Here is a 26,160-nt window from a genome sequence, read left to right on the forward strand (position 1 = left end):
TCTGGCATGGATGTTCAGGGTTTGTTTTCTCATGTGGATCAACTTGCTGCAAGAGTACAGAGTATCCAAGATTATGTTGTCCAGACTCCGGCTTTGGAGCCTAGAATCCCTACTCCTGATTTGTTTTTTGGGGACAGATCCAAGTTTTTGAACTTTAAAAATAACTGCAAATTGTTTTTTTGCTTTGAAACCCCGTTCTTCTGGTAATCCCATTCAGCAAGTTAAAATCATCATATCCTTGCTGCGTGGTGACCCTCAGGACTGGGCATTCTCCCTTGAATCAGAGGATCCGGCATTGCTGAATGTAGACGCATTTTTTCAAGCGCTCGGATTATTGTATGACGAACCTAATTCTGTGGATCATGCAGAAAAAACCCTGTTGGCCTTGTGTCAAGGTCAGGAAGTGGCAGAATTATACTGCCAGAAATTTAGGAAATGGTCGGTGCTCACTAAATGGAATGAGGATGCTCTGGCTGCTATTTTCAGAAAAGGTCTTTCTGAAGCCCTTAAAGATGTTATGGTGGGCTTCCCTACGCCTACTGGTTTGAGCGAATCTATATCTCTAGCCATTCAGATTGATCGGCGTCTGCGCGAGCGCAAAGCTATGCACCATATGGCAGTGTCCTCTGAGCAGAGTCCTGAACCTATGCAATGTGATAGGATTTTGACTAGAACAGAACGGCAGGAATTCAGACGTCAGAATAGGCTGTGTTTTTACTGTGGTGATCCTGCTCATGTTATTTCTGATTGCCCTAAACGTACTAGGAGGGTCGCTAGGTCTGTTACCATTAGTACTGTACAGCCTAAATTTCTTTTATCTGTGACCCTGATTTGCTCATTGTCATCCTTTTCTGTCATGGCATTTGTGGATTCAGGCGCTGCCCTGAACTTAATGGACTTAGAATTCGCCAGGCGCTGTGGTTTTTCCTTGCAGCCTTTGCAGAGCCCTATTCCTTTGAGGGGCATTGATGCTACACCATTGGCCAAGGATAAACCTCAGTACTGGACGCAGATGACCATGTACATGGCTCCTGCACATCAGGAAAATTTGCCGTTTTCTGGTGTTGCATAACCTGCATGATGTTGTTGTACTGAGTTTTCCATGGTTACAGGAACATAATCCGGTGCTGGATTGGAAGACTATGTCTGTGACTAGTTGGGGTTGTCAAGGGGTACATAGTGACGTTCCTCTGATGGCAATTTCCTCTTCCTCCTCTTCTGAGGTCCCTGAGTTTTTGTCGGATTTCCAGGATGTATTTGATGAGCCCAAGTCCAGTTCCCTTCCTCCACATAGGGACTGTGATTGTGCTATTAACTTGATTCCTGTTTGTAAGTTCCCTAAGGGCCGACTGTTCAATCTGTCTGTGCCAGAGCATGCCGCCATGCGGAGCTATGTTAAGGAATCTTTGGAGAAAGGGCATATTCGGCCGTCTTCGTCACCATTGGGAGCGGGTTTCTTTTTGGTTGCTAAGAAGGATGGCTCCTTGAGACCCTGTATAGATTATCGTCTTCTTAATAAGATCACGGTCAAATTCCAATACCCCTTGCCTTTGCTTTCTGATTTGTTTGCTCAGATTAAGGGGGCTAGTTGGTTTACTAAGATTGACCTCAGAGGGGCATATAATCTTGTTCGTATTAAACAGGGTGACGAATGGAAAACTGCATTTAATACGCCCGAAGGCCATTTTGAATACCTTGTGATGCCATTCGGGCTCTCTAATGCTCCATCTGTGTTCCAATCCTTCATGCATGATATTTTCCGCAATTATCTTGATAAATTCATGGTTGTATATTTGGATGATATTTTGATTTTTTCCGATGATTGGGAGTCTCATGTGAAGCAGGTCAGGATGGTGTTCCAGATCGTTTGTGATAATGCTTTATTTGTGAAGGGGTCTAAGTGCCTATTCGGAGTTCAGAAGGTCTCTTTTTTGGGTTATATTTTTTCTCCCTCGTCTATGGAAATGGATCCTGTTAAGGTCCAAGCTATTCATGACTGAATTCAACCCACATCTGTGAAGAGCCTTCAAAAATGTTTGGGCTTTGCTAATTTCTATTGCCGTTTCATTGCCAACTTTTCCAGTGTGGTTAAGCCCCTTACTGATTTGACGAAGAAAGGCGCTGATGTGACGAATTGGTCCTCTGCGGCTGTTGAGGCCTTTCGGGAGCTTAAACGCAGATTTACTTCTGCCCCTGTGTTGCGTCAGCCGGATGTTTCTCTTCCTTTTTAGGTTGAGGTTGACGCTTCTGAAATTGGGGCAGGGGCCGTTTTGTCTCAAAGGGATTCTGATGGTTCTTTGATGAAACCGTGTGCTTTTTTTTCCAGAAAGTTTTCGCCTGCGGAACGCAATTATGATGTCGGCAATCGGGAGTTTTTGGCTATGAAGTGGGCGTTTGAGGAGTGGCGACATTGGCTTGAGGGAGCTAAGCACCGCGTTGTGGTCTTGACTGATCATAAGAATCTGATTTACCTCGAGTCGGCCAAACGGCTGAATCCTAGACAGGCTCGATGGTCCCTGTTTTTCTCCCATTTTGATTTTGTGGTCTCGTATCTTCCGGTATCTAAGAATATTAAGGCTGATGCCCTCTCTAGGAGTTTTTCGCCTGATTCTCCTGGAGTCCTTGAGCCGGTTGGCATTCTTAAGGAATGGGTAATTTTTCTGCCATCTCCCCTGATTTGCGGTGGGTGCTTCGGGAATTTCAGGCTGATAGGCCTGACCGCTGTCCAGTGGGGAAGCTGTTTGTTCCTGATGGATGGACAAGTAAGGTGATTTCTGAGGTTCACTGTTCAGTGTTGGCTGGTCATCCTGGGATTTTTGGTACCAGAGATTTGGTTGCTAGGTCCTTTTGGTGGCCTTCCTTGTCGCGCGATGTGCGTGTTTTTGTGCAGTCCTGTGGGACTTGCTGTTCCCGCGCTTTTGCCTTTGCCGGTCCCTGAGAGGCCCTGGACGCATATTTCCATGGATTTTATTTCGGATCTTCCTGTTTCCCAGAAGATGTCTGTTATCTGGGTTGTTTGTGACCGGTTCTCTAAAATGGTCCATCTGGTACCTTTGCCTAAGTTGCCTTCCTCCTCAGATTTGGTTCCATTGTTTTTTCAGCATGTGGTTCGTTTGCATGGCATTCCGGAGAATATTGTGTCTGACAGAGGTTCTCAGTTTGTCTCTAGGTTTTGGCGGGCCTTTTGTGCTAGGATGGGCATTGATTTGTCTTTTTCTTCGGCGTTTCATCCTCAGACTAATGGCCAAACTGAGCGAACTAATCAGACCTTGGAGACCTATTTGAGATGCTTTGTGTCTGCTGATCAGGATGATTGGGTGGCTTTCTTGCCGTTGGCCGAGTTTGCCCTTAATAATCGGGCTAGTTCGGCTACTTTGGTTTCACCTTTCTTTTGTAATTTTGGTTTTCATCCTCGTTTTTCTTCTGGGCAGGTTGAGCCTTCTGATTGTCCTGGTGTGGATTCTGTGGTGGACAGGCTTCAGCAGATTTGGACTCATGTGGTGGACAATTTGACGTTGTCTCAGGAAAGGGCTCAACGTTTTGCTAACCGCCGTCGGTGTGTTGGTCCCCAGCTTCGTGTGGGGGATTTGGTTTGGTTGTCTTCTCGTCATGTTCCTATGAAGGTTTCTTCCCCTAGGTTTAAGCCTCGGTTTATTGGTCCTTATAAGATTTCTGAAATTATCAATCCGGTGTCTTTTCGTTTGGCTCTTCCAGCCTCTTTTGCCATTCATAATGTTTTCCATAGATCTTTGTTGCGGAGATATGTGGTGCCCGTTGTTCCCTCAGTTGATCCTCCTGCCCCGGTGTTGGTTGAGGGAGAGTTGGAATATGAGGTTGAGAAAATTTTGGATTCTCGTTTTTCGAGGCGGAGGCTTCAGTATCTTGTCAAGTGGAAGGGTTATGGCCAGGAGGATAATTCTTGGGTTGTTGCCTCCGATGTCCATGCCACCGATTTGATTCGTGCTTTTCACTTGGCTCGTCCTGATCGGCCTGGGGGCTCTGGTGAGGGTTTGGTGACCCCTCCTCAAGGGGGGGTACTGTTGTGAATTCCGCTCTTGGGCTCCCTCCGGTGGTTGTAAGTGGCACTTTTGTTAGTTCTGCTCTTGGGCTCCCTCCGGTGGTTTTAAGTGGAATGGCTGCTCTTTGGATTTAGCAGTCAGCAGCTGCTTCCACTGATTGTCTATTCTGCTCGGCTATTTAGCCTGGCTCTTTCCTTCAGCTTGTGCCACTTGTCAATGGTTCCTGGTTGGATTCACATCTCTTTGGATTTCCCTGTTATCCTGACCAGTTCAGCAAAGGTAAGTTCTTGCTTGCTTTTTTCTGTCCACAGGTTGTGGACTTATCCGTTCTGTGCTTTCTATGTTTGTCCAGCTTGTCAGTATGAATTAATTCTGTGTAGCTGGAAGCTCTGGGAAGCAGATTTACCCTCCACACCTTTAGTCAGGTGTGGAGATTTTTGTAAACTCTGTGTGGATTTTTTGTAGTGTTTTATACTGACCGCACAGTATTCCATCCTGTCCTATCTATCTAGCTAGACTGGCCTCCTGTGCTCATCCTGGTTTCATTCTGTGTATGTCTTTTCCCTCTCCACTCACAGTCATTACTTGTGGGGGGCTATCTATCCTTTGGGGATTTTCTCTGAGGCAAGATAGTTTTCTTGTTTCTATCTTTAGGGGTAGTTACTTCTCAGGCTGTGACGAGGTGCCTAGGAGCATCCCACGGCTACTTCTAGTGTTGTGTTGAGCTTAGGGACTGCGGTCAGTACAGGTACCATTACCTTCAGAGCTCGTCCCATGTTGCTCCTAAACCACCAGATCATAACAGGTGTTGCCAAAAGCGATGACGACATCTACTCCATCTTTCTCTTCTCCTTTCTTTGTCACAAGCCGCAGCGAAAGCAAAAGCCAATTTCAAAGATAAATCCAGATTTATATTGAAACTCTCCATCTTGCAGCAGTGTCCAAAGAAGCGAATTTCAGCTGTGCAGTGTCTCTATATATAGAAAACCCATAAGCCACGCCCATTGGGAAATACCATACGTATGCGCAAAAACAACGCAAACGCATGCAAAAACGCATACAAACGCACCTTTTTTTGACGGAATGCATAAGAGCATGCGGACACAAACGCAAATGTGAACTTAGCCTTAAACCTATTTCAAAACATTTTAAGATTCCTCACAATTGTGATGCCTCTCTCCTTAGAGTATTTGGAATTGATATGATTAATCTCAATGACAGGGGTGGAAAAATAAGTACACCCTTGGCTAGGTTAGAGGCCAGATGGATATGGACCTTGGGAACTGTCTCCCCCATGGGTTAAATGAAAATTTGAGCTTTGCCCCCTTTCTGTAAACCACTATCTTAGCTCCTGTAAAAATTAATGTTTTTAGTCTTATATATAGTACAGACCAAAAGTTTGGACACACCTTCTCATTTAAAGATTTTTCTGTATTTTCATGACTATGAAAATTATACATTCACACTGAAGGCATCAAAACTATGAATTAACACATGTGGAATTATATACTTAACAAAAAAGTGTGAAACAACTGAAATTATTCTAGGTTCTTCAAAGTAGCCACCTTTTGCTTTGATGACTGCTTTGCACACTCTTAAAAATGTTTAAATGAGGTGTGTCCAAACTTTTGGTCTGTACGGTGTATATATATCCGGTTTCCGCCCCCTACATTCGACAAACTGCACTCATCAAAGTGACCAATGACCTTCTGACAGCAAAACGTAACGGTGACCACTCTCTGCTCATTCTTCTCGACCTTTCTGCAGCTTTCGACACTGTTGACCACCCTCTCTTCGGGTACCGTCACACAGTGGCATTTTGATCGCTACGACGGCACGATTTGTGACGTTCCAGCGATATATCAGTGACGTTCCAGCGATCTCGCAGTGTCTGACACGCTCCTGCGATCAGGGACCCCGCTGAGAATCGTACGTCGTAGCAGATCGTTTGAAACTTTCTTTCGTCGTCTAGTGTCCCGCTGTGGCGGCATGATCGCATGGTGTAACAAAGGTGTGCATGATATTGTATACGATGTGCGCATAGTAACCAACGGCTTCTACATCGCACGTACGTCATGAAATTATCGCTCCAGCGTCGTACATTGCAAAGTGTGACAGCAGTCTACGACGCTGGAGCGATATTGTTACGATGCTGGAGCGTCACGGATCGTGCCGTCGTAGCGATCAAAATGCCACTGTGTGACGGTACCCTTACTCTCTAGGCTCCAGTCACATGGCATTAAGGACACTGCTCTCTCCTGGTTCTCCTCCTATCTTTCTGACCGCTCCTTCAGTGTTCTGTTCTCTGGCTCCACTTCATCTCCTCTTCCTCTCACTGTCGGGGTACCTAAGGGCTCAGTCCTTGGCCCCCTTCTCTTCTCCCTCTACACGGCCCCAATTGGACAGACCATCAGCAGATTTGGCTTTCAGTATCATCTTTATGCTGATGACACACAACTATACACGTCATCCCCTGGCCTTACCCCCACTGTACTACAGAACACCACTGACTGTCTGTCTGCAGTCTCTAACATCATGTCCACTCTCTATCTGAAACTCAACCTCTCCAAAACTGAACTTCTTCTGCTCCCTCAATCTACTAACCTCCCTAAATCTGACATTTCCCTCTCCGTGGGTGGCACCATAATAACACCCCGGCAGCAGGCGCGCTGTCTCGGTGTTATGTTTTACTCCGATCTCTCCTTCACCTACCATATACAATCTCTTGCCCGCTTGTGCCACTTACACCTAAAGAACATCTCTAGAATCCGCCCTTTTCTCACCATGGAAACAACAAAAACCCTCACTGTTGCCCTGATCCACTCCCGCCTGGAATACTATAACGCTCTATTAATTGGCCTCCCCCTCATGCGACTTTCTTCTCTCCAGTCCATCCTTAATGCAGCAGCCAGGGTTGTCTATCTAGCTAATCGTTACTTGGACGTGTCCGCTCTTTTCCAGTCATTACACTGGCTGCCCATTCATTACAGGATACAATTCAAAGTACTTTTTCTCACCTACAAAGCTCTCCACAGTACGGGACCCCCTTACATCTCCTCCCTCATTTCTATCGGCCTAACCGACCGCTGCACTCTGCAAATGACTTTCGACTAACCTCTGCACTAATCCGTACCTCCCACTCCCGACTCCAAGACTTCTCCCATGCTGCACCAATCCTCTGGAATGCTCTACCCCAAGATATTAGGACCATCCACAATTTACATAGTTTTAGGCGCTCGCTCAAAACACATTTGTTAAGAGCGGCCTACCACGTTCACTAATCAAAGTCATGTTATGTTTGTGTGTGTGTAGCCCATCCACTACCTCCATCTATCCCCCACCCCCTGAAGATGGCTGGACCATCATTGTAAATACATCATTGTAAATACACACCTGTACTTTGTATCTCCCCCACCTCATTGTAGATTGTAAGCTCTCACGAGCAGGGTCGCTTTAATTATTGTATTGTTAACGTTGTTACTTATGTCCGTTGTGTTTGATACTGTTAAACTGTAAAGCGCTGCGGAATATGTTGGCGCTATATAAAGATTAATATATAGGCAGTGGATAGCACAGCAGCCTTGCAGCGCTGGAGTCCTGGGTTCAAACCTCACCAAGGACAACATCTGCAAAGAGTTTGTATGTTCTCTCCGTGTTTGCGTGAGTTTCCTCCGGGTACTCCGGTTTCCTCCCACATTCCAAAGATATACTGATAGGGAATTTAGATTGTGAGCCTCATCGGGGACAGTAATGATAACGTGTGCAAAATGTAAAGCACTGCGGAATATGTTAGTGCTATATAAAAATAAAGATTATTTATTTATATATATCTTATTATTTTTATCCATTTTAATTTTTTAACATGTTTTTTATGCTTTTAGTATAAATGTTTTTGTGTAACTTACCTTGGTGGCCGTCGCCTGATGTTTCCAGGATGTTTTTGCCTGCCATCCCTGCTGGTTGCCTCTTCTCTCCATCAGTTCTTGAGCATCTGGTGCAGAGCCTCTTGAGTGCCGTGCGGACGCTTTGGCGGACTTTACTTATGTTTGGACTTTCTTATAGGATAAATCATGCTAATATGATTCCCTTATAACTATATACTGTATATAATTAAATCATTTATTATGTTTGGACTTTTCTTTCTAGGATTAATTATGTTATTAGGATTCCCTCATAACTGTATATGCATATAATTAATTCATTATCATTAATATTCTTCTTCCATTGACCAATAGTTATTTTTGATTACCTATTCCTTTTCATTATTTATTTTTCTCTTTATTTTACAAATTAATTTTTCATTCAATATTTTTCATTATTTTCATTTAATTTATTCTTATTATTTTTCTATGGTTTATTTCTAATATTATATTTTATGTATTTATTTTTCAACGTCCATACTGTGTGTCATGGGCTGTGCGCATGTGCCGCCTGTGTCCCGGCATCCTGCGTTGTGTATCCTTGGCAACGCCAGGTACTCTATCCCGCGCGTGTACCAATCGCATGATGTGGGAACTTGGACTCCTGGGTCCTCCTGGCGGTCCATTCGCCATTTATGCTCGGCCCCCGGGTCACCATTATCGGCGCCATTCAATTGCCCAATATAAAAACCCTCTAGTTCTACAGGACGCCACTTCCTGATGAAGGAATTGACTTCAGAAATGCACATCGGGGTGTGCACGTTATCTGGGACCCAGTGGACCTTGAAGCTATAGAGCCCCTTTCTTTCTTGACATTGGCACCTTGCACTTTATGCAGTTATATACTTTTTTTTTCTTGCATCTGGAACTTTGCATTCATATAATGCTTTATCTTTGTTTTGACTCTGTTGCACTTGTCTTGTCACCTTAGGGGATTGATTTATCCTCATATTACCTCTAATTATTACCATTTTTTATCACCAATTTTTTTCATCACCTTTGACTATATATATATATATATATATATATATATACATATATATATATATATATATATATATATACACATATATACACACACACACACACACACACACACACACACCCACACACACCAAAAGTTTGGACACACCTCATTTAAAGAATTTTCTGTATTTTCACGACTATGAGAATTGTACATTCACACTGAAGGCATCAAAACCTATGAATTAACACATGTGAAATTATGTACTTAACAAAAGTGTGAAACAACTGAAATTATGTCTTATCTATATACATAATTGTCTAAGGGGTACTTCCGTCTGTCTGTCCTTCTGTCACGGTTATTCGTTCGCTGATTGGTCTCGACAGCTGCCTGTCATGGCTGCCGCGACCAATCAGCGACGGCCACAGTCCGATTAGTCCCTCCCCTACTCCCCTGCACTCACTGGCCGGCGCCCGCTCCATAATCCCCTCCGCTCACACAGGGTTAATGGCAGCGGTAACGGCCCGCGGTGTACTGCACTCTGTTACCGCTGCTATTAACCCTGTGTGTCCCCAACTATTTACTATTGATGCTGCCTATGCAGCACAAATAGTAAAAATATGTCATGTTAAAAATAATTTAAAAAAAACAAAAAACCTGCTATACTCACCCTCCGCTGCCTTTCTCGCTCCTCGCCACGCTCCCGGGACTGCTCCATTGCAAGAGGCAGCTTCCGGTCCCGTCCCAGGGCTGGTGTGCGACAAGGACCTGCCGTGACGTCACGGTCATGTGACCGCGACGTCATCATAGGTCCTGCTCACACCAGCCCTGGGACCACCGGAAGCTGACGCTTGCAATGGAGCGATCCCGGCAGCGTCCCGAGGAGCGGGAAAGGCGGCGGATGGTGAGTAAAGCAGGACTTCCAACGGGCCTTCGGAAGGTGAGTATATGTTTATTTTTTTTTTTTAAGTCTCTATACTACGTGGCTCTGTGCTGGGCAATATACTATGTGACTGGGCAATATACTATGTGGCTCTGCAATATACTACGTGACTGGCCAATATACTATGTGGCTGGACAATATACTCCATCGCTAGGCAATATACTACGTGACTGGGCAATATACTACGTAGCTCTGCTATACACTGTGGCTGGCCAATATACTACGTGACTGGGCAATATGCCGTACTACGTGGGTTGTGCTATATACTATGTAGCTGGGCAATACGTGACTGGGCAATATACTACGTGGCTGGGCAATATACTACGTGGCTGGGCAATATACTACGTGGCTGGGCAATATACTACGTGGCTGGGCAATATACTACGTGGCTGGGCAATATACTACGTGTTTGGACAATATACTACGTGACTGGACAATATACTACGTGACTATGCAATATACTACGTGGCTGGGCAATATACTACGTGGCTGGGCAATATACTACGTCGCTGGGCAATATACTACATGGACATGCATATTCTAGAATACCCGATGCGTTAGAATCGGGCAACCATCTAGTATTCTAGGTTCTTCAAAGTAACAACCTTTTGCTTTGATGACTGCTTTGCACACTATCAAGAGGTAGTCACTGTAAATGGTTTTCACTTCACAGGTGTGCCCTGTCAGGTTTAATAAGTGGGATTTCTTGCCTTATAAATGGGGTTGGGACCATCAGTTGTGTTGTGCAGAAGTCTGGTGGATACACAGCTGATAGTCCAACTGAATAGACTGTTAGAATTTGTATTATGGCAAGAAAAAAAGCAACTAAGTAAAGAAAAACGAGTGGCCATTATTACTTTAAAAAATGAAGGTCAATCAGTCCGAAAAATTGGGAAAACTTTGAAAGTGTCCCCAAGTGCAGTGGCAAAACCATCAAGCGCTACAAAGAAACTGGTTCACATGAGGACGGCCCCAGGAAAGGAAGACCAAGAGTCATTTCTGCTTCTGAGGATAAGTTTATCGAAGTCACCAGCCTCAGAAATCGCAGGTTAACAGCAGCTCAGATTAGAGACCAGGTCAATGCCACACAGAGTTCTAGCAGCAGACACATCTCTACAACAACTGCTAAGAGGAGACTTTGTGCAGCAGGCCTTTATGGTAAAATAGCTGCTAGGAAACCACTGCTAAGGACAGGCAACAAGCAGAAGAGACTTGTTTGGGCTAAAGAACACAAGGAATGGACATTAGACCAGTGGAAATCTGTGCTGTGGTCTGATGAGTCCAAATTTGAGACCTTTGGTTCCAACCACCGTGTCTTTGGGCGACACAGAAAAGGTGAACGGATGGACTCTACATGCCTGGTTCCCACCGTGAAGCATGGAGGAGGAGGTGTGATGGTGTGGAGGTGCTTTGCAGGTGACACTGTTGGGGATTTATTCAAAATTGAAGGCATATTGAATCAGCATGGCTACTACAGCATCTTGCAGTGCATGCTATTCCATCCGATTTGCGTTTAGTTGGATCATCATTTATTTTTCAACAGGACAATGACCCTAAACACAACTCCAGGCTGTGTAAGGGCTATTTGACCAAGAAGGAGAGTCACCAGACCTGAACCCAATCGAGATCGTTTGGGGTGAGCTGGACCGCAGAGTGAAGGCAAAAGGGCCAACAAGTACTAAGCATCTCTGGGAACTCCTTCAAGATTGTTGGAAGACCATTCCCGGTGACAACCTCTTGAAACTCATCAAGAGAATGCTAAGAGTGTGCAAAGCAGTCATCAAAACAAAAGAACCTAGAATATAAGACATAATTTAAGTTGTTTTCACACTTTTTTGATACGTATAAAATTCCATATGTGTTAATTCATAGTTTTGATGCCTTCAGTGTGAATATACAATTTTCATAGTAATGAAAATACAGAAAAAACTTTAAATGAGAAGGTGTGTCCAAACGTTTGGTCTGTACTGTATATAATCATTTTGGTCAATTTAATTTTCTTGTAATTGTTTCACTGATTTTTCCCACACTTGTTATATTATTTTTTTAATGAATTTTTCCTCTCATTATTTATTTCTTTGGGAGCTGTTTTATGTGATCAAAGATTTTTTTAAAATTATATTGTGATCAGTAACCAAAAATACCTTTTATTTCATCTTTTTCCCATTTTGGACCACTATTTATTACATTGAATTAAAATAAATGACTGTATATTTATTTTAATTTTATGATATATTCTGTCCTGATACGTGCACATGTTTTTCTGCAGTACTACTGTTTGCCACGATCTGGTCAATAAATGCAATTTTATTTGAATATTTCTTGTCTGTATTTTATGATAGTCCGTGTCGTGGTTTCTCTCTCATTCCTCCTCCTGTACGACATCACTCATCCATCCAATTATTTATCCCTCACTCCTCCTTTGTCCTGTCTCTCATCCCTTCTATCACTCATCAATGACTTTTGATCCCCTGGCTTCCTAGTTTGGCAGTAGAGTATGGCAGCAGACACGCTGATGGCTGGTGAGGTCTTGGTATTAGCATGACAGTTTTGGTACATTAGCATGTAGGCAGTGGCATAGCGTGGGGAGGAGGGGCACCAAGGCAGCTGCCTTGGGCACCAAATTGTACAGGATGCTAAATTTTGACCATCACTTACTTCCACACTTCTTGGAGCGTCGCAGGGCTGCAATTTAGTGCTTGACAGAGGTCTTGATGAGTAAAGGAGAGGGTAGCACTCAAGATAAGTTTGACTTATGTGGCACTCTGTATAGGCAGTGATTGAGATTAGATTATAAAGGCAGCAATGTGCTCTCTCACCGGTCTCTGCCTCTTCACTCACTTGTAATTTTGTGAGAAGATAAACAGAGACCTGTTGGGGGAACAGTTCCAAATTTAAAGTGTGCCTTGTAAAAATATGCCTCAAAACTACCCACTAATGTTGTAATAAACTAAGTTTTTACATACTTTGTGTAAGCCACAGAGATAATTTTAGGGATAGGTTAGAACTAGGACTTAGGTTAGGGTTAGTGATGAGTGAGTGTACTCATTGCTCGGGTTTTCCTGAGCACGCTCGGGTGACCTCCGAGTATTTGTAACTGAACGAGATTTAGTTTTTGTCACCTTAGCTGAACGTTTTATGGCTGCTGGACAGGCTGAACACAAGTGGGCAGAGGCGTAGCTAGAGCTTTTGCCGCCCGGGGCTGTTCCCGAGTTTGGCGCCCCCCCCCCCCCCATCCCCCCCCCCCAGCTCAATACACACAAAGGTTACCAAAAATGGTTTTCCTGTTTTGTAGAACTTAAACTGGGCCTAATGGTGTCACCCCCACATGCCACACCTGTGACTTAATACCACCACACCATGACCAGGCCACATAGTGACCGAATAATACTACATACAAGGGACAAATACCACCGCACCATTTCCAGACCACATATTACCACCACATAGTGACTGAATACTACAATACTGATCAGTAATAACAAAAAAACCACAATACTATCACCATAAGTGCCAGTATTCACAGGAGATCTGTACTTAGTATGCAGTGTCTGTGTAGAGGTAATACAGAGATCACTGGTGACATTATACACAGGACCTCTATATAGTATACAGTGTATAGTGTCAGTGTATAGGTAACACTGACTCACCAGTGACGTCTCTAGGTGAAGTCCTTCATCTTTCATCCAGCACAGACCGCCATCATTCCTTCCAGCCAGGACTCGTTTCTGCAGGAAATAACACAGTTATCTCGAGCTCCGCTTGCAGAACACATTACTTAATTTTTCACAACTTCTACATTACACCACATGAAGAAAAAAAGGTGATATAGTGTCACTCTGCACAGTAACAGGACCGCCCCCCCATTTAAAACAGTATACTCAAAAAATAAAATAAATACATCACTGCAGTAACAATATCCCTTAATTATCCCCTATGGTAATAATATTCCCCACCCTGGCCCCGTTTATCTCATTCCTGGCTCCAGCCATATGTTGTCGTATCCTGCCCTCATGAGTATCCATTCTACCCCATATGATCTCCCCATCCTGCCCCACCAGCCTCCATCGTATCCGTCCTGCCCCATGATCCAATCCTGCCCCGTGTCTCCAATCATGCCCCGTATCTACATTCTGCCCATGCCTCAAGTCCTGCCCCCAGTGTGTCCAGCATATTACCCCCATGTTGTCCAGCAATCTGCCCCAGTGTGTCCAGCATATTACCCCCATGTTGTCCAGCAATCTGCCCCAGTGTGTCCAGCATATTACCCCCAGTGTGTCCAGCAATCTGCCCCAGTATGTCCATCATATTACCCCCAGTGTGTCCAGCAATCTGCCCTCAGTGTCCAGCAATCTGCCCCAGTGTCCAGCCTTTCCCCAGTGTGTCCAGCAGTCTGCCCCAGTGTGTCCAGCATATTACCCCCAGTGTCCAGCATTGCCCCAGTGTGTCCAGTATATTACCCCCAGTGTGTCCAGCAATCTGCCCCAGTGTCCAGCATTGCCCCAGTGTGTCCAGAAGTCTGCCCCAGGGTCTCCAGCATTGCCTCAATGTGTCCAGAAATCTGCCCCAGGGTCTCCAGTATTGCCCCAGTGTGTCCAGCAATCTGCCCCAGGGTCTCCAGTATTGCCCCAGTGTGTCCAGCATTCTGCCCCATAGTCTCCTGTACTGCCCCAGTGTGTCCAGCATTCTGCCCCATGGTCTCCAGTATTGCCCCAGTGTGTCCAGCAATCTGCCCCATGGTCTCCTGTATTGCCCCAGTGTGTCCAGCATTCTGCCCCATGGTCTCCAGTATTGCCCCGGTGTGTCCAGCAATCTGCCCCATGGTCTCCAGTATTGCCCCAGTATGTCCAGAAGTCTGCCCCAGGGTCTCCAGCATTGCCTCAATGTGTCCTGAGATCTGCCCCATGGTCTCCAGTATTCAGTGTGTCCAGCATTCTGCCCCATAGTCTCCTGTACTGCCCCAGTGTGTCCAGCATTCTGCCCCATGGTCTCCAGTATTGCCCCAGTGTGTCCAGCATTCTGCCCCATGGTCTCCAGTATTGCCCCAGTGTGTCCAGCATTCTGCCCCATGGTCTCCAGTATTGCCCCAGTGTGTCCAGCATTCTGCCCCATGGTCTCCAGTATTGCCCCAGTGTGTCCAGCAATCTGCCCCATGGTCTCCTGTATTGCCCCAGTGTGTCCAGCAATCTGCCCCATGGTCTCCTGTATTGCCCCAGTGTGTCCAGCAATCTGCCCCATGGTCTCCTGTATTGCCCCAGTGTGTCCAGCAATCTGCCCCATGGTCTCCAGCATTGCCCCAGTGCGTCCAGCATTCTGCCCCATGGTCTCCTGTATTGCCCCAGTGTGTCCAGCAATCTGCCCCATAGTCTCCTGTATTGCCCCAGTGTGTCCAGCAATCTGCCCCATGGTCTCCTGTATTGCCCCAGTGTGTCCAGCAATCTGCCCCATGGTCTCCTGTATTGCCCCAGTGTGTCCAGCAATCTGCCCCATGGTCTCCAGCATTGCCCCAGCCCCAGACAGTCAGAAATAAAGAAAAAAAAAAAAAGTAAAATCCTCACCTCTCCCGTTCCCAGCGCAGGTCCGGTGCAGTCAGCGTCTCTCCGGCTCTGCGACGCTCAGGACAGAGAGGCAGAGCGGCGCGCACAGTAGTGACGTCATCGCGCCCTCTGCTCTGAGACGTCGCAGAGTCAGAGGACGCTGAAGCCGCAGGAACCAGGAGAGGTGAGTATTAGAGCGGGGGGCGGGGGCGGGACCCGGGGGTGGGGGGAGCTGGCCCTGGTCGTGGCGGCGGACGGCGCCGCCCGAAGATTTAAAGGGGCGTCTTTTTTTTTTTTTTTAATCTTCTTCTCCTGCAGCGCCGGCCGCCCCCAGCATTGTGCCGCCCGGGGCGGACCGCCCCCCCCGCACCCCCCTTCCTACGCCACTGCAAGTGGGGATTCCCTAGCCTCCAGGCAACCCCCACATGTACTCAGCCTGGCTAGTAGCTGTAAATCATTCAGCTGCTTCAACAAAAACTAAATCTCCGAACACTTACAAATACTCGGAGATCACCCAAGCGTGCTCAGGAAAACCCGAGCTCATCACTAGTTAGGGTTTAGACTAGACTTAGCCTAGGGTCAGGTTTAGGGTAATAAATAGTGATGAGCGAATATACTCGTTACTCGAGATTTCTCGAGCATGCTCGGGGGTCCTCTGAGTATTTTTTAGTGCTCGGAGATTTAGTTTTTCTTGCCGCAGCTGAATGATTTACATCTTCTAGCCAGCATAAGTACATGTGGGGATTCCCTAGCAACCAGGCAACCCCAACATGTACTCATGCTGGCTAACAGATGTAAATCATTCAGCTGTGGTAAGAAAAACTAAATCTCCGAGCACTAAAAAATACTCGGAGGACCCCCGAGCATGCTCGAGAAATCTCAAGTAACGAGTATATTCGCTCATCACTAGTAATAAAATGATACATTTTTAAAAAAAAAATGTCATAAAAAGTTACATCAATGTATAATATGCAAATTGCCTCTTCAGAGAAAAAGAGGACTTAAACTCTATAGCGCCACCTGTTGGAACTAGCGATCCTACAAGTCACAATCAACCCTTTAACGAGTCGTGCAATATGACTTAGGATAAAAGCCAAAAATAAGTATCTCAATTCGCAGACACGGTGTTTCGGGCTGTTGGCCCTCATCAGTGTGAAGCATGAGAACTAATTTGGCTAGACGGGAGGCTCTGGACTGGGGTCTAAGGGGCAACGTTTCTCCTTAAGGAGAGTGACATACCAGCTCTGGCTTGTCAAGGTAAGGAGGCTTATTCACCATGCAATGCTCTTCTGGGAAATATAATATGCAAATTGCCTCTTCAGAGAGAATGAGAACCCTTTAACGAGTCGTGCAATATGACTTAAATAAGTTTCTTTTATCCTAAGTCATATTGCACGACTCGTTAAAGGGTTGATTATGACTTGTAGGATCACTACTTCCAACAGGTGGCGCTATAGAGTTCAAGTCCTCTTTCTCTCTGAAGAGGCAATTTGCATATTATATTTCCCAGAGGAGCATTGCATGGCGAATAAGCCTCCTTACCTTGACAAGCCAGAGGTGGTATGTTACTCTCCATAAGGATAAACGTTGCCCCTTAGATCAATGTATAACAAATTTTATCCTGAATTTCAGCAAAAAGCAGAACATTACTGGAAAATGAAATGCAGTCCATGCACTTTGGTCACAAGGGTTTTTAGCACTAGACTGATGGAAAGACTCAGGGAGCGCTAGTGGTCCACTCGTTAGGAGGCACAAAATTCTTGTTTTACCCTGGGTGTTGGCAGCCCAAATTATGCCACTGCCTGTCTGCTTACACCTGTCTTTAGCATGTAACAAAAGTATGGTGAAGACTAGGTATGTATGATGGTCACATACAGGACTCCCACAATGCATCTGGAGAGGGTGTAGATTTTGGGTTTGTCTGTACTGGCATTGTCTGGTCCTCTCTTACCTCACATCTTTTCTTCACCAGAATGAGTCTTGGGGCAAGCAATACTCCCACGCGCTCTTCAAGGCCATGAGCCACATGCTTTGCATCGGGTACGGGCAGCAGGCACCGGAAGGAATGACCGATGTGTGGCTGACCATGCTCAGTATGATTGTGGGGGCCACATGTTACGCCATGTTTATTGGTCACGCCACAGCCCTCATCCAGTCTTTAGACTCGTCTCGCCGTCAGTACCAGGAGAAGGTGAGAACATTGAGTGACCTGTGGCACAGGTATGAAAGGTATGATGTCAGCCGTGCGTCATCTCTGTGCTCTGTGCCCTACAGTATAAGCAGGTGGAGCAGTACATGTCCTTCCACAAGCTACCGCCCGACACACGACAGAGAATTCACGAGTATTATGAGCATCGCTACCAGGGCAAAATGTTTGATGAGGAGAACATTCTAGGAGAACTCAGCGAGCCGCTCCGAGAAGTAAGTCTGGTCATTACTACCCGATCTTCTGCACTCCCACCACAACCTCCTCTGAGCCATCTTCTCTCTTTTTACTACTTAAGGAGATCGTAAACTTTAATTGTCGGAACCTTGTGGCCAATATGCCTCTCTTCGCCAATGCTGACCCAAACTTTGTGACCGCCATGCTAACTAAGCTTCGCTTCGAGGTTTTCCAGCCCGCCGACTACATAATTCGAGAGGGTACAGTAGGGAAAAAGATGTACTTCATCCAACATGGAGTGGTCAGCATACTGACCCGAGGCAGCAAGGAGACCAAGCTCTCAGATGGATCTTACTTTGGAGGTTAGTCTTCACTTAGAAGTCCACGACCCTCGTAACTTAACAATACAAATGTGACGAGAATCCTGTAGTCATCACTGGTAACATGTACATGATCTGTATGCATCTCCCTATGTTATATACATGGCTGCTGTCTTGTAGAGATCTGCCTACTGACACGTGGACGCCGGACGGCCAGTGTACGCGCTGACACTTACTGTCGCCTTTACTCCCTGTCTGTGGACAACTTCAATGAAGTCCTGGATGAATATCCAATGATGCGTCGAGCATTTGAGACTGTGGCCATGGACCGGCTGGACAGGATAGGTGAGTAGAGAGAAGAGGAGCAGCAAATAACGGCCAATGTTTTTCTCTAGTCATTTTCTTCAGTCAATTCACTAACGATGGTCAAACACAGACTAAAACTGCCACCAATTTCCCAAGCCCAATCCTTTGCACTTTTGAAAAATAAGCCACTGCCAGAGGAATTTGTAGATTTGAGGGTGGAAGGGGGTACAGACAAGTCTGGAGATACCGAGGGGGAGGCGGCCGATTCTGGAGATACTGAGAGGGAGTCAGGCGAGTCTGGAGATACTGAACTGGGTCAGATGATTCTGAAGATACTGAGAAAGCAAGGGGGGGGGGGGGGGCAGACAAGTCTGAAGATATCTTGCAAGAGACTGAAGACGCTGAGTGGAGGCAGAAGAGTCTAAAAGATACTAAGAGAAGGCAGGCACGTCTGGAGATAATGGGGAAAGATGAGTCTGGAGGTACCGAGGGGGAGACAGATGAGTCTGGAGATACAGAGGATAGAGGTGTTTTGAAGGGCAGAGTAGTCTTGAAAAGGCAGCCATATGGAGTCGTGTGGAGCTACCAAGGCATCATAGTGGAGACATGAGTCTAAAGGAACAGAAGCGTGCATGTTTGGCCAGATACTATACGTGTATAGAGAGCTAGGGAGTATTAGTTAACAAGTTTTGAAGGTGTCATGTCCTGATGTGACTCCTGGAGGATCTGGGATCAGGTCACAACTTTAAATGGATCACAGGTACTCTTTAGTATCTGTCTATCATTTATCTTGGAGTGGATTTACTTTTGTTTAGTGCTGAAAGGGTTAAGGACCTTTTTTCTTCTGACTGTGAATGTGGAGCTTGAGTTCTCATCTGCAGCACCTTGTGGCCACTCCCCTCCACTATATAAATCCACTGCTAGCTTCATTCCTTGCTGGTTATAGTTCATCTATGGTGACCCCTTTGGAGGTGCCAGTCTCTGAAGAAGCTGTAGTGTTTGCTCCTGGTGCAGCAGTGAAGTTTCCTGTACATAAAATAGAGGAGTGCTATTTGTTGAGGCTTTTCCGATTGTTTGTCATACCTCCTAGTGTTGTCTTAGTATAGTAGTGTTTCGCTGGCCTAAGCACTAGTGATGAGCGAGTATATTTGTTACTCGAGATTTTTTGAGCACGTTCAGGTGTCCTCCGAATATTTTTTTAGTGCTCGGAGATTTAGTTTTCATCGCCGCAGCTGAATGATTTACAGCTACTAGCCAGCCTGAGTGCATGTGGGGGTTGCCTGGTTGCTATGGAATCCCCACATGTAATCAAGCTGGCTAACAGATGTAAATCATTCAGCCGCGGCGATGAAAACTAAATCCCCGAGCAATAAAAAATACTCGGAGGACACCCGAGCGTGCTAGGGAAATCTCAAATAACGAATATATTCATTGATCACTACTAAGCACTTGACAGGATAAGTTCGGGGCCAGCAAGGGCCTGGGCACATGATCAAGCAGGGGGGAAAGGAACAGTCTAGGGACGATAATGAGTGCAGGGATCAGACTCAGTTTTATGCTGGAAGGTCACCCCTCTTCCTTCTGCCAGGGTCTTCCTTGTACATCTTCCAAGGTGTTCCGCCGCACACTGGGCATCCTCTCTCCCCCAGTGTGTCAGAAGGTGTGTGGTAAAGTTAAATAAGACATATCACTTACGAGAAACATAAAAAGTGACTGTAGATAAAATAAGATTCTCTTCTCCAAGAGGTGCCAGCTGTGAGGGAAAGGGAAAAACAATTCTACACAGAGCCTGGAAGGTGAAGTGGAGCTTTGTGCTCAGATTTGGCAGATTTTGGCGACTCACTGGTCCACAGAGATTAATGTAGAAATGAATCGGCAATTTTTCTCATACACAATCTCAGAGAAAAGCATCACAAATATGTTGAATTAATTCACTACTGCATCCAAATGGGCAATAAAGCAGCAAAGGTGCACCAGCAAAACGCAAACCAGGCAAATTTCTGACAAACCTGGCTCTCACCTCCAGCCAGAAGCTAGAACTTTACCCAGGGTATTGTTATTTATCAGCCATGTCAAGACCTAACTATGTATGATAAAGCCCAGATCAAGGAAGACAAAGCTGCTTGTAAAGGGTTCACATTAAGGAGTGAGGGAGGTGAAGTGGAAAATCAGCTCACCATGAAAGTTGCAGCAAGACCAGCTGGTAGACTCATGCGGTCAGCCCTGGGACAGGCTGAATAGCAAAGCAGAGAAGGAAATTCCAGCCAGGCAGCAAGTATGCGAGATTAAATTCACGATTTATTAGGTACTTTAAAATAGTGGCAGTTCCTCCAGTAGCATAACAACTACGCGTTACGGCATTCAACGCGTACTGGAGGAGCTGCCACTGTTTTAAAGTACCTAATAAATTGTGGATTTTATCGCTTACATACCTGCTGAAATTCATTTCTATCTGCCTTGTAAATGGTTAAGCGGAGTTATTATATACAATTACAGAGGAAAATCTGTGACAGGCTTTACCTGTATTGCTGCTTCTTGGCCGGAAGCCCCAGAATACACAGGACTTCACCTTGCATTGTTAGCTGCAGTAGTAAGATAACAGCACAGATCATCTCTCCAGACACTGGCATCTCTCAGTTTAGGAGCAGGAAGTCTATCACAGCTGTCACAATAGTCAGACAGTGCACAGACATTGGTCTCACTTTTTTTTTTAAAGGTTTTTATAAATAATTTTGACATTATTTTTAACTTTTGTAATTATATTTAATAGATTTTGCAATGGTTTTATATTTTTGTCTCATTTCACTTCATGAGGTTTTACAGGTGATAGGTCCTCTTTCAGAAATGAGTGCACATATTAAGTGTGTGCATTTCTATGGTGTGAGAATTGTATTTTAAGGTACACAACCCTACAGACTTGGAAACGCCCTACGGTCTATAGATCTGTGCACCCCAGAAATGAACAGCTAGAAATATTTACATCTCGTTATTACTTTTAATGAGTCCCTATTTATCTTTCCTCTCGTCTGAAAGTCCTCGGTCAGTCCTCCCTACTCATCAGTTATTGGTCCTGCATCACCAGTCCTAGCAAGTCTTTGATCAATCACTATCAGTAATCTCTCACCATTAAAGGGACTCTGTCACCTGAATTTGGAGGGAACAATCTTCAGCCATGGAGGCGGGGGTTTTTGGGTGTTTGATTCACCCTTTCCTTACCCGCTGGCTGCATGCTGGCTGTAATATTGGATTGAAGTTCATTCTCTTTCCTCCGTAGTACATGCCTGCACAACCCAAGATTGCCTTGTGCAGGCATGTACTACTGAGGACAGAGAATGAACTTCAATCCAATATTGCAGCCAGTATGCAGCCAGCGGGTAAGGAAAGGGTGAATCAAACACCCGAAAACCCCGCCTCCATGGCTGAAGATTGTTCCCTCCAAATTCAGGTGACAGAGTCCCTTTAAACCTCCCTTCGAATTACCCACATCAGTCCTTGATCATTCTACATCAATCCACTCTATTTATTAGTCCTTCTCTTTCACCCTCATTTCTCTTTCATCCTCACTCTTCAGAACTTGGTCACTCCTCATCAGTTTTTGGTTACTTCTTGTTACTCCTTATTCATTTTCATGCCCCTCATTGCTTCTCATCAGTCCTGACTCCCCACCATGGTTTGGTCACTACTATGTCCTTATTATTAGTGCTCATTCCCCCTTCACAATCTAGTTACTACTTTCTCCTATTCAGTCCACATCACCACTTCTCACCTGTCCTCACTTAGTGGCATTATCTACATGGGTACAAGTTGTATTAATCTACATGTGAATCTTTTATCGTCCTGTCCCCGCACACAGCCTTGTAGATCTGAATCATGCTGCCTAGGTCTCTCCTCACCACTTCAAACATCAGCGGACCTATCCCATGTGGTTTCCTTCTGTCCTCGGCTGCCTCCATCTTGAGTCCTTGATGAGCTTTGTCCCATACCTCGTTTCTTGTATGTTTTCCCCATAGTCAGTCCTAGCTGACCCCAGCATCACGTTCCTTTCCTTGTGTCCATCTCCCCCTCAGGTAAGAAGAACTCCATTTTACTACGTAAACGTGCGGAGAACAGCATGGGATCAGTGAATAATGAAATCATTCAGCAGATTGTGAAGCATGATCAGGACATGGCCCATAACATCCAGGATCCGCAGTCTTTGGGGACTATGAGGGATTCAGCCCTTAATAAGACTCTCATCTGGGAACCTTTGGTTCATGCACCTCTTCAAACTGCAGCAGCCACCACGAATGTTGCTATTGCATTGACACATCAGCAGAACCTTCAGGCTCATGTCTTCCTCCCACCACTTTCCTTGCCAGAGACTGCATATGAGAGCCGCCAGGCAAGAAGGTCCCAGCCCAATATTTGGGGCTCCCGCACTGCTTCTGTAAGTTCTCCTTCTGGTGCACATTCTTACTTGCAGACACCAGTTGGACTATCTCCTTCTCCATGTGGTGTCCAAAAGCAAAGTGTGACAGTGCCTCCTGCTCGGTTGTGCCAAATTCAGAGAGTGGATTCTCCTGTCCTTGCAAAACCACTGATGGCCTCACAAGTGCAATTGTCCCGATCTCGTGGAACGTCTGCATCTACTTCTGTTTTACAGCAGTCGACAGGACCCACAAGCTCTCATGCAAACGTAGGACCACTTTCTGGGAGGACTCTGCACTACAGTCTGTCCAGAGCAACTGGTTCTCATCTGTCCCTACTCATGCAGCAAGCGGCCAGCTCCCCCCAGCATCTGGTCAAACACAGGAGCATACAAGGACTTCCCATTGGCAAACTGTCACAGGATGTCCGTCTTCTTTCAGCTTCTCAGCCCTCACTGCCGAACAAGGTATTCCAACAGCCAGACAGTGCAGCATCTCCACATGCATCAGACTCACCCAGAGATCTGAGCAATAAATCATCCCAAACTATACTGCTGCCCAAACCACCTCTATCATCTTCTTGTACTCAGCCAGTGCCTTCAGGGTCTCTTTCCATGTCTGGATCTTCAGCCAGTAGCTCAGTTGCTCCACAGTCACCTGCTACGTCTCGAAAGACCGCAGCATCACAAAAGGGATCAGTAGCCTTCAGCCCTGATGTAGATGTTGGGAAACCTAAACTACCATCGAACATGTGAGGGCCTCATCCACAAAAGCAACATAAAACCCACAACTTCTTTTCCGGGTTCAACATGAAAAAATATCCTGATCAAGAAGAATGGAAACAAGGGTGCTGAAAATGGTGTCCAAACAAGCTCTGAACAGGCTGGGAACAAATGAATGATGAGGCAATGAGGTACAAGTCATGCCCCTAAAGATACCTGCATAACGCTGTCCTTGCATATAAAATTGCTAATTTTGCCTATTTGGTTAACCATCATTATGATATTATATGCAAGTAATCAAACCCAGTAGACGCTAGACTGCCAAAAATGCGATGTCGGGCGAGATTTTTTTTTGTCTGTCTTCAGCTGAAAATCCAAGCATATGCACTATCGGACAAGTTTGGCTGAATGATTGCCACCTTACACAAGCCCTATTAGTTTAGTTTGTCATGTTGATAGATCCAATGGACCAGTTATCAGATACCTTGTGGCCACTCATGGTCTTGTGTGTATAGCCAGCTTTAGCACCGGACTCTGGAGTCACATACATAGACCATCGTCATCAAAGGCAGATATCGTTAGTTAGACTCAGCTTGCCTTACACAAAACATAGCTTTATTATGAAGGAGATCGGTATTTTGGATCCTTATTTCTTCAGTGCTTGTTCCAGGCATTCATGAGAGGACTATGACAGCTTGGTGTAAGCCTTATAAGACTGATCGCTTGTATGAACATGCTCGATACCGATACTTCCTATGTAATACTAACATTAGATCGATGACATCTTCTCATGGATGGAGCCGAGTGATTAACGCTGCACAAGATTTCCCTGGGTGTGACGATAATAAATATGTTACACAATACAAATGCTCCGTCTCTGACAATGTCCTTTATTAAACCACTTTAAAGCGATCGATCAAAATGAAAATCCAGCAGGTAAGTGACGATATACCAGACATGGTTGTCATGTGACAGGGAATTCCCTGTGTGATGAGGAAATACACTGCTCAAAAAAAAAAAAAACAAAGGGAACACTTAAACAACAGAATATAACTCCAAGTTAATCTAACTTCAGTGAAATCAAACTGTCCACTTAGGAAGCAACACTTGACAATCAATTTCACATGCTGTTGTGCAAATGGAATAGACAACAGATGGAAATTATTGGCAATTATCAAGACACACTCAATAAAGGAGTGGTTCTGCAGGTGGGGACCATAGACCACATCTCAGTACCAATGCTTTCTGGCTAATGTTTTGGTCACTTTTGAATGTTGGTTGTGCTTTCACACTCATGGTAGCATGAGACAGACTGTACAACCCACACAAGTGGCTCAGGTAGTGCAGCTCATCCAGGATGGCACATCAATGTGAGCTGTGGCAAGGTTTGCTGTGTCAGCGTTGTGTCCAGAGGCTGAAGGCACTACCAGGAGACAGACCAGTACACCAGGAGATGTGGAGGGGGCGTAGGAGGGCAACAACCCAGCAGTAGGACCGCTACCTCAGCCTTTGTGCAAGGAGGAAAAGGAGGAGCACTGCCAGAGCCCTGCAAAATGACCTCCAGCAGGCCACAAATGTGCATGTGTCTGCACAAACTGTTAGAAACCGACTCCATGAGAATGGTCTGAGTGCCCGACGTCCACACATCGTGCAGGATGCTTGGCATTTGCCACAGAACACCAGTATTGGCAAATTCGCCACTGGCGCCCTGTGCTCTTCACAGATGAAAGCAGATGGAGACGCCGTGGAAAGCGATCTGCTGTCTGCAACATCCTTCAGCATGACTGGTTTGGCAGTGGGCCAGTAATGGTGTAGGGTGGCATTTCTTTGAAGGGCTGCACAGCCTTCCATGTGCTCACCAGAGGTAGCCTGACTGCTATTAGGTACCGAGATGAGATCCTCAGACCCCTTGTGAGACCATATGCTGGTGCGGATGGCCCTGGTTCCTCCTAATGCAGGACAATGTCAGACCTCAGGTGGCATGTGCCAGCAGTTCCTGCAAGATGAAGGCATTGAAGCTATGAACTGGCCCACCCGTTCCCCAGACCTGAATCCGATTGAACTCATCTGAGACATCATGTCTCGCACATCCACCGTCACGTTGCACCACAGATTGTCCAGGAGTTGGCAGATGCTTTAGTCCAGTTCTGGTAGGATATCCCTCAGGAGACCATCCGCCGCCCCATCAGGAGCATGCCCAAGCTTTGTAGGGAGGTCATACAGGCACGTGGAGGCCACACACACTACTGAGCATCATTTCCTTGTCTTGAGGCATTTCCAATGAAGTTGGATCAGCCTGTAATTTCATTTTCCACTTTGATTTTGAGCATCATTCCAACTCCAGACCTCTGTGGGATATTAGTTGTGATTTACGTTGATCATTTTTAGGTTTTATTGTTCTCAACACATTCCGCTATGTAATGAATAAAGATTTACAACTGGAATATTTCATTCAGTGATATCTAGGATGTGGCATTTTAGTGTTCCCTTAATTTTTTTGAGCAGTGTATTTCCTGGGAGAGAAAGTCAACTGACATGTAAAACATCAAAAGCTATGTCTGCAGTCATAACCAATTCTCAGTGATTAGCACTGCATCTGAAGAAATAGAAATGATCCATCCCGATCAGACAATTATTCAC

At 45.5% G+C, this 26,160-nt stretch overlaps 1 protein-coding gene across 1 annotated transcript in view; it reads left to right on the forward strand.

Moving 5' to 3' along the window:
* The window catches only part of HCN3 (hyperpolarization activated cyclic nucleotide gated potassium channel 3), a 118,543-nt gene extending 94,156 nt beyond the window's left edge, over positions 1 to 24,387 (forward strand). The window contains exons 4-8 of the mRNA XM_069769278.1: positions 17,356 to 17,574; positions 17,658 to 17,804; positions 17,888 to 18,128; positions 18,267 to 18,431; positions 22,460 to 24,387. Coding sequence (XP_069625379.1) covers positions 17,356 to 17,574; positions 17,658 to 17,804; positions 17,888 to 18,128; positions 18,267 to 18,431; positions 22,460 to 23,553 — 1,866 coding nt within the window. The 3' untranslated portion in view covers positions 23,554 to 24,387. The remainder of the gene's footprint in view (positions 1 to 17,355; positions 17,575 to 17,657; positions 17,805 to 17,887; positions 18,129 to 18,266; positions 18,432 to 22,459) is intronic.
* Positions 24,388 to 26,160: the final 1,773 nt, after the last annotated feature.

The sequence above is a fragment of the Ranitomeya imitator genome, chromosome 1 (genome assembly GCF_032444005.1).
Source record: "Ranitomeya imitator isolate aRanImi1 chromosome 1, aRanImi1.pri, whole genome shotgun sequence".
Classification (NCBI taxonomy): domain Eukaryota; kingdom Metazoa; phylum Chordata; class Amphibia; order Anura; family Dendrobatidae; genus Ranitomeya; species Ranitomeya imitator.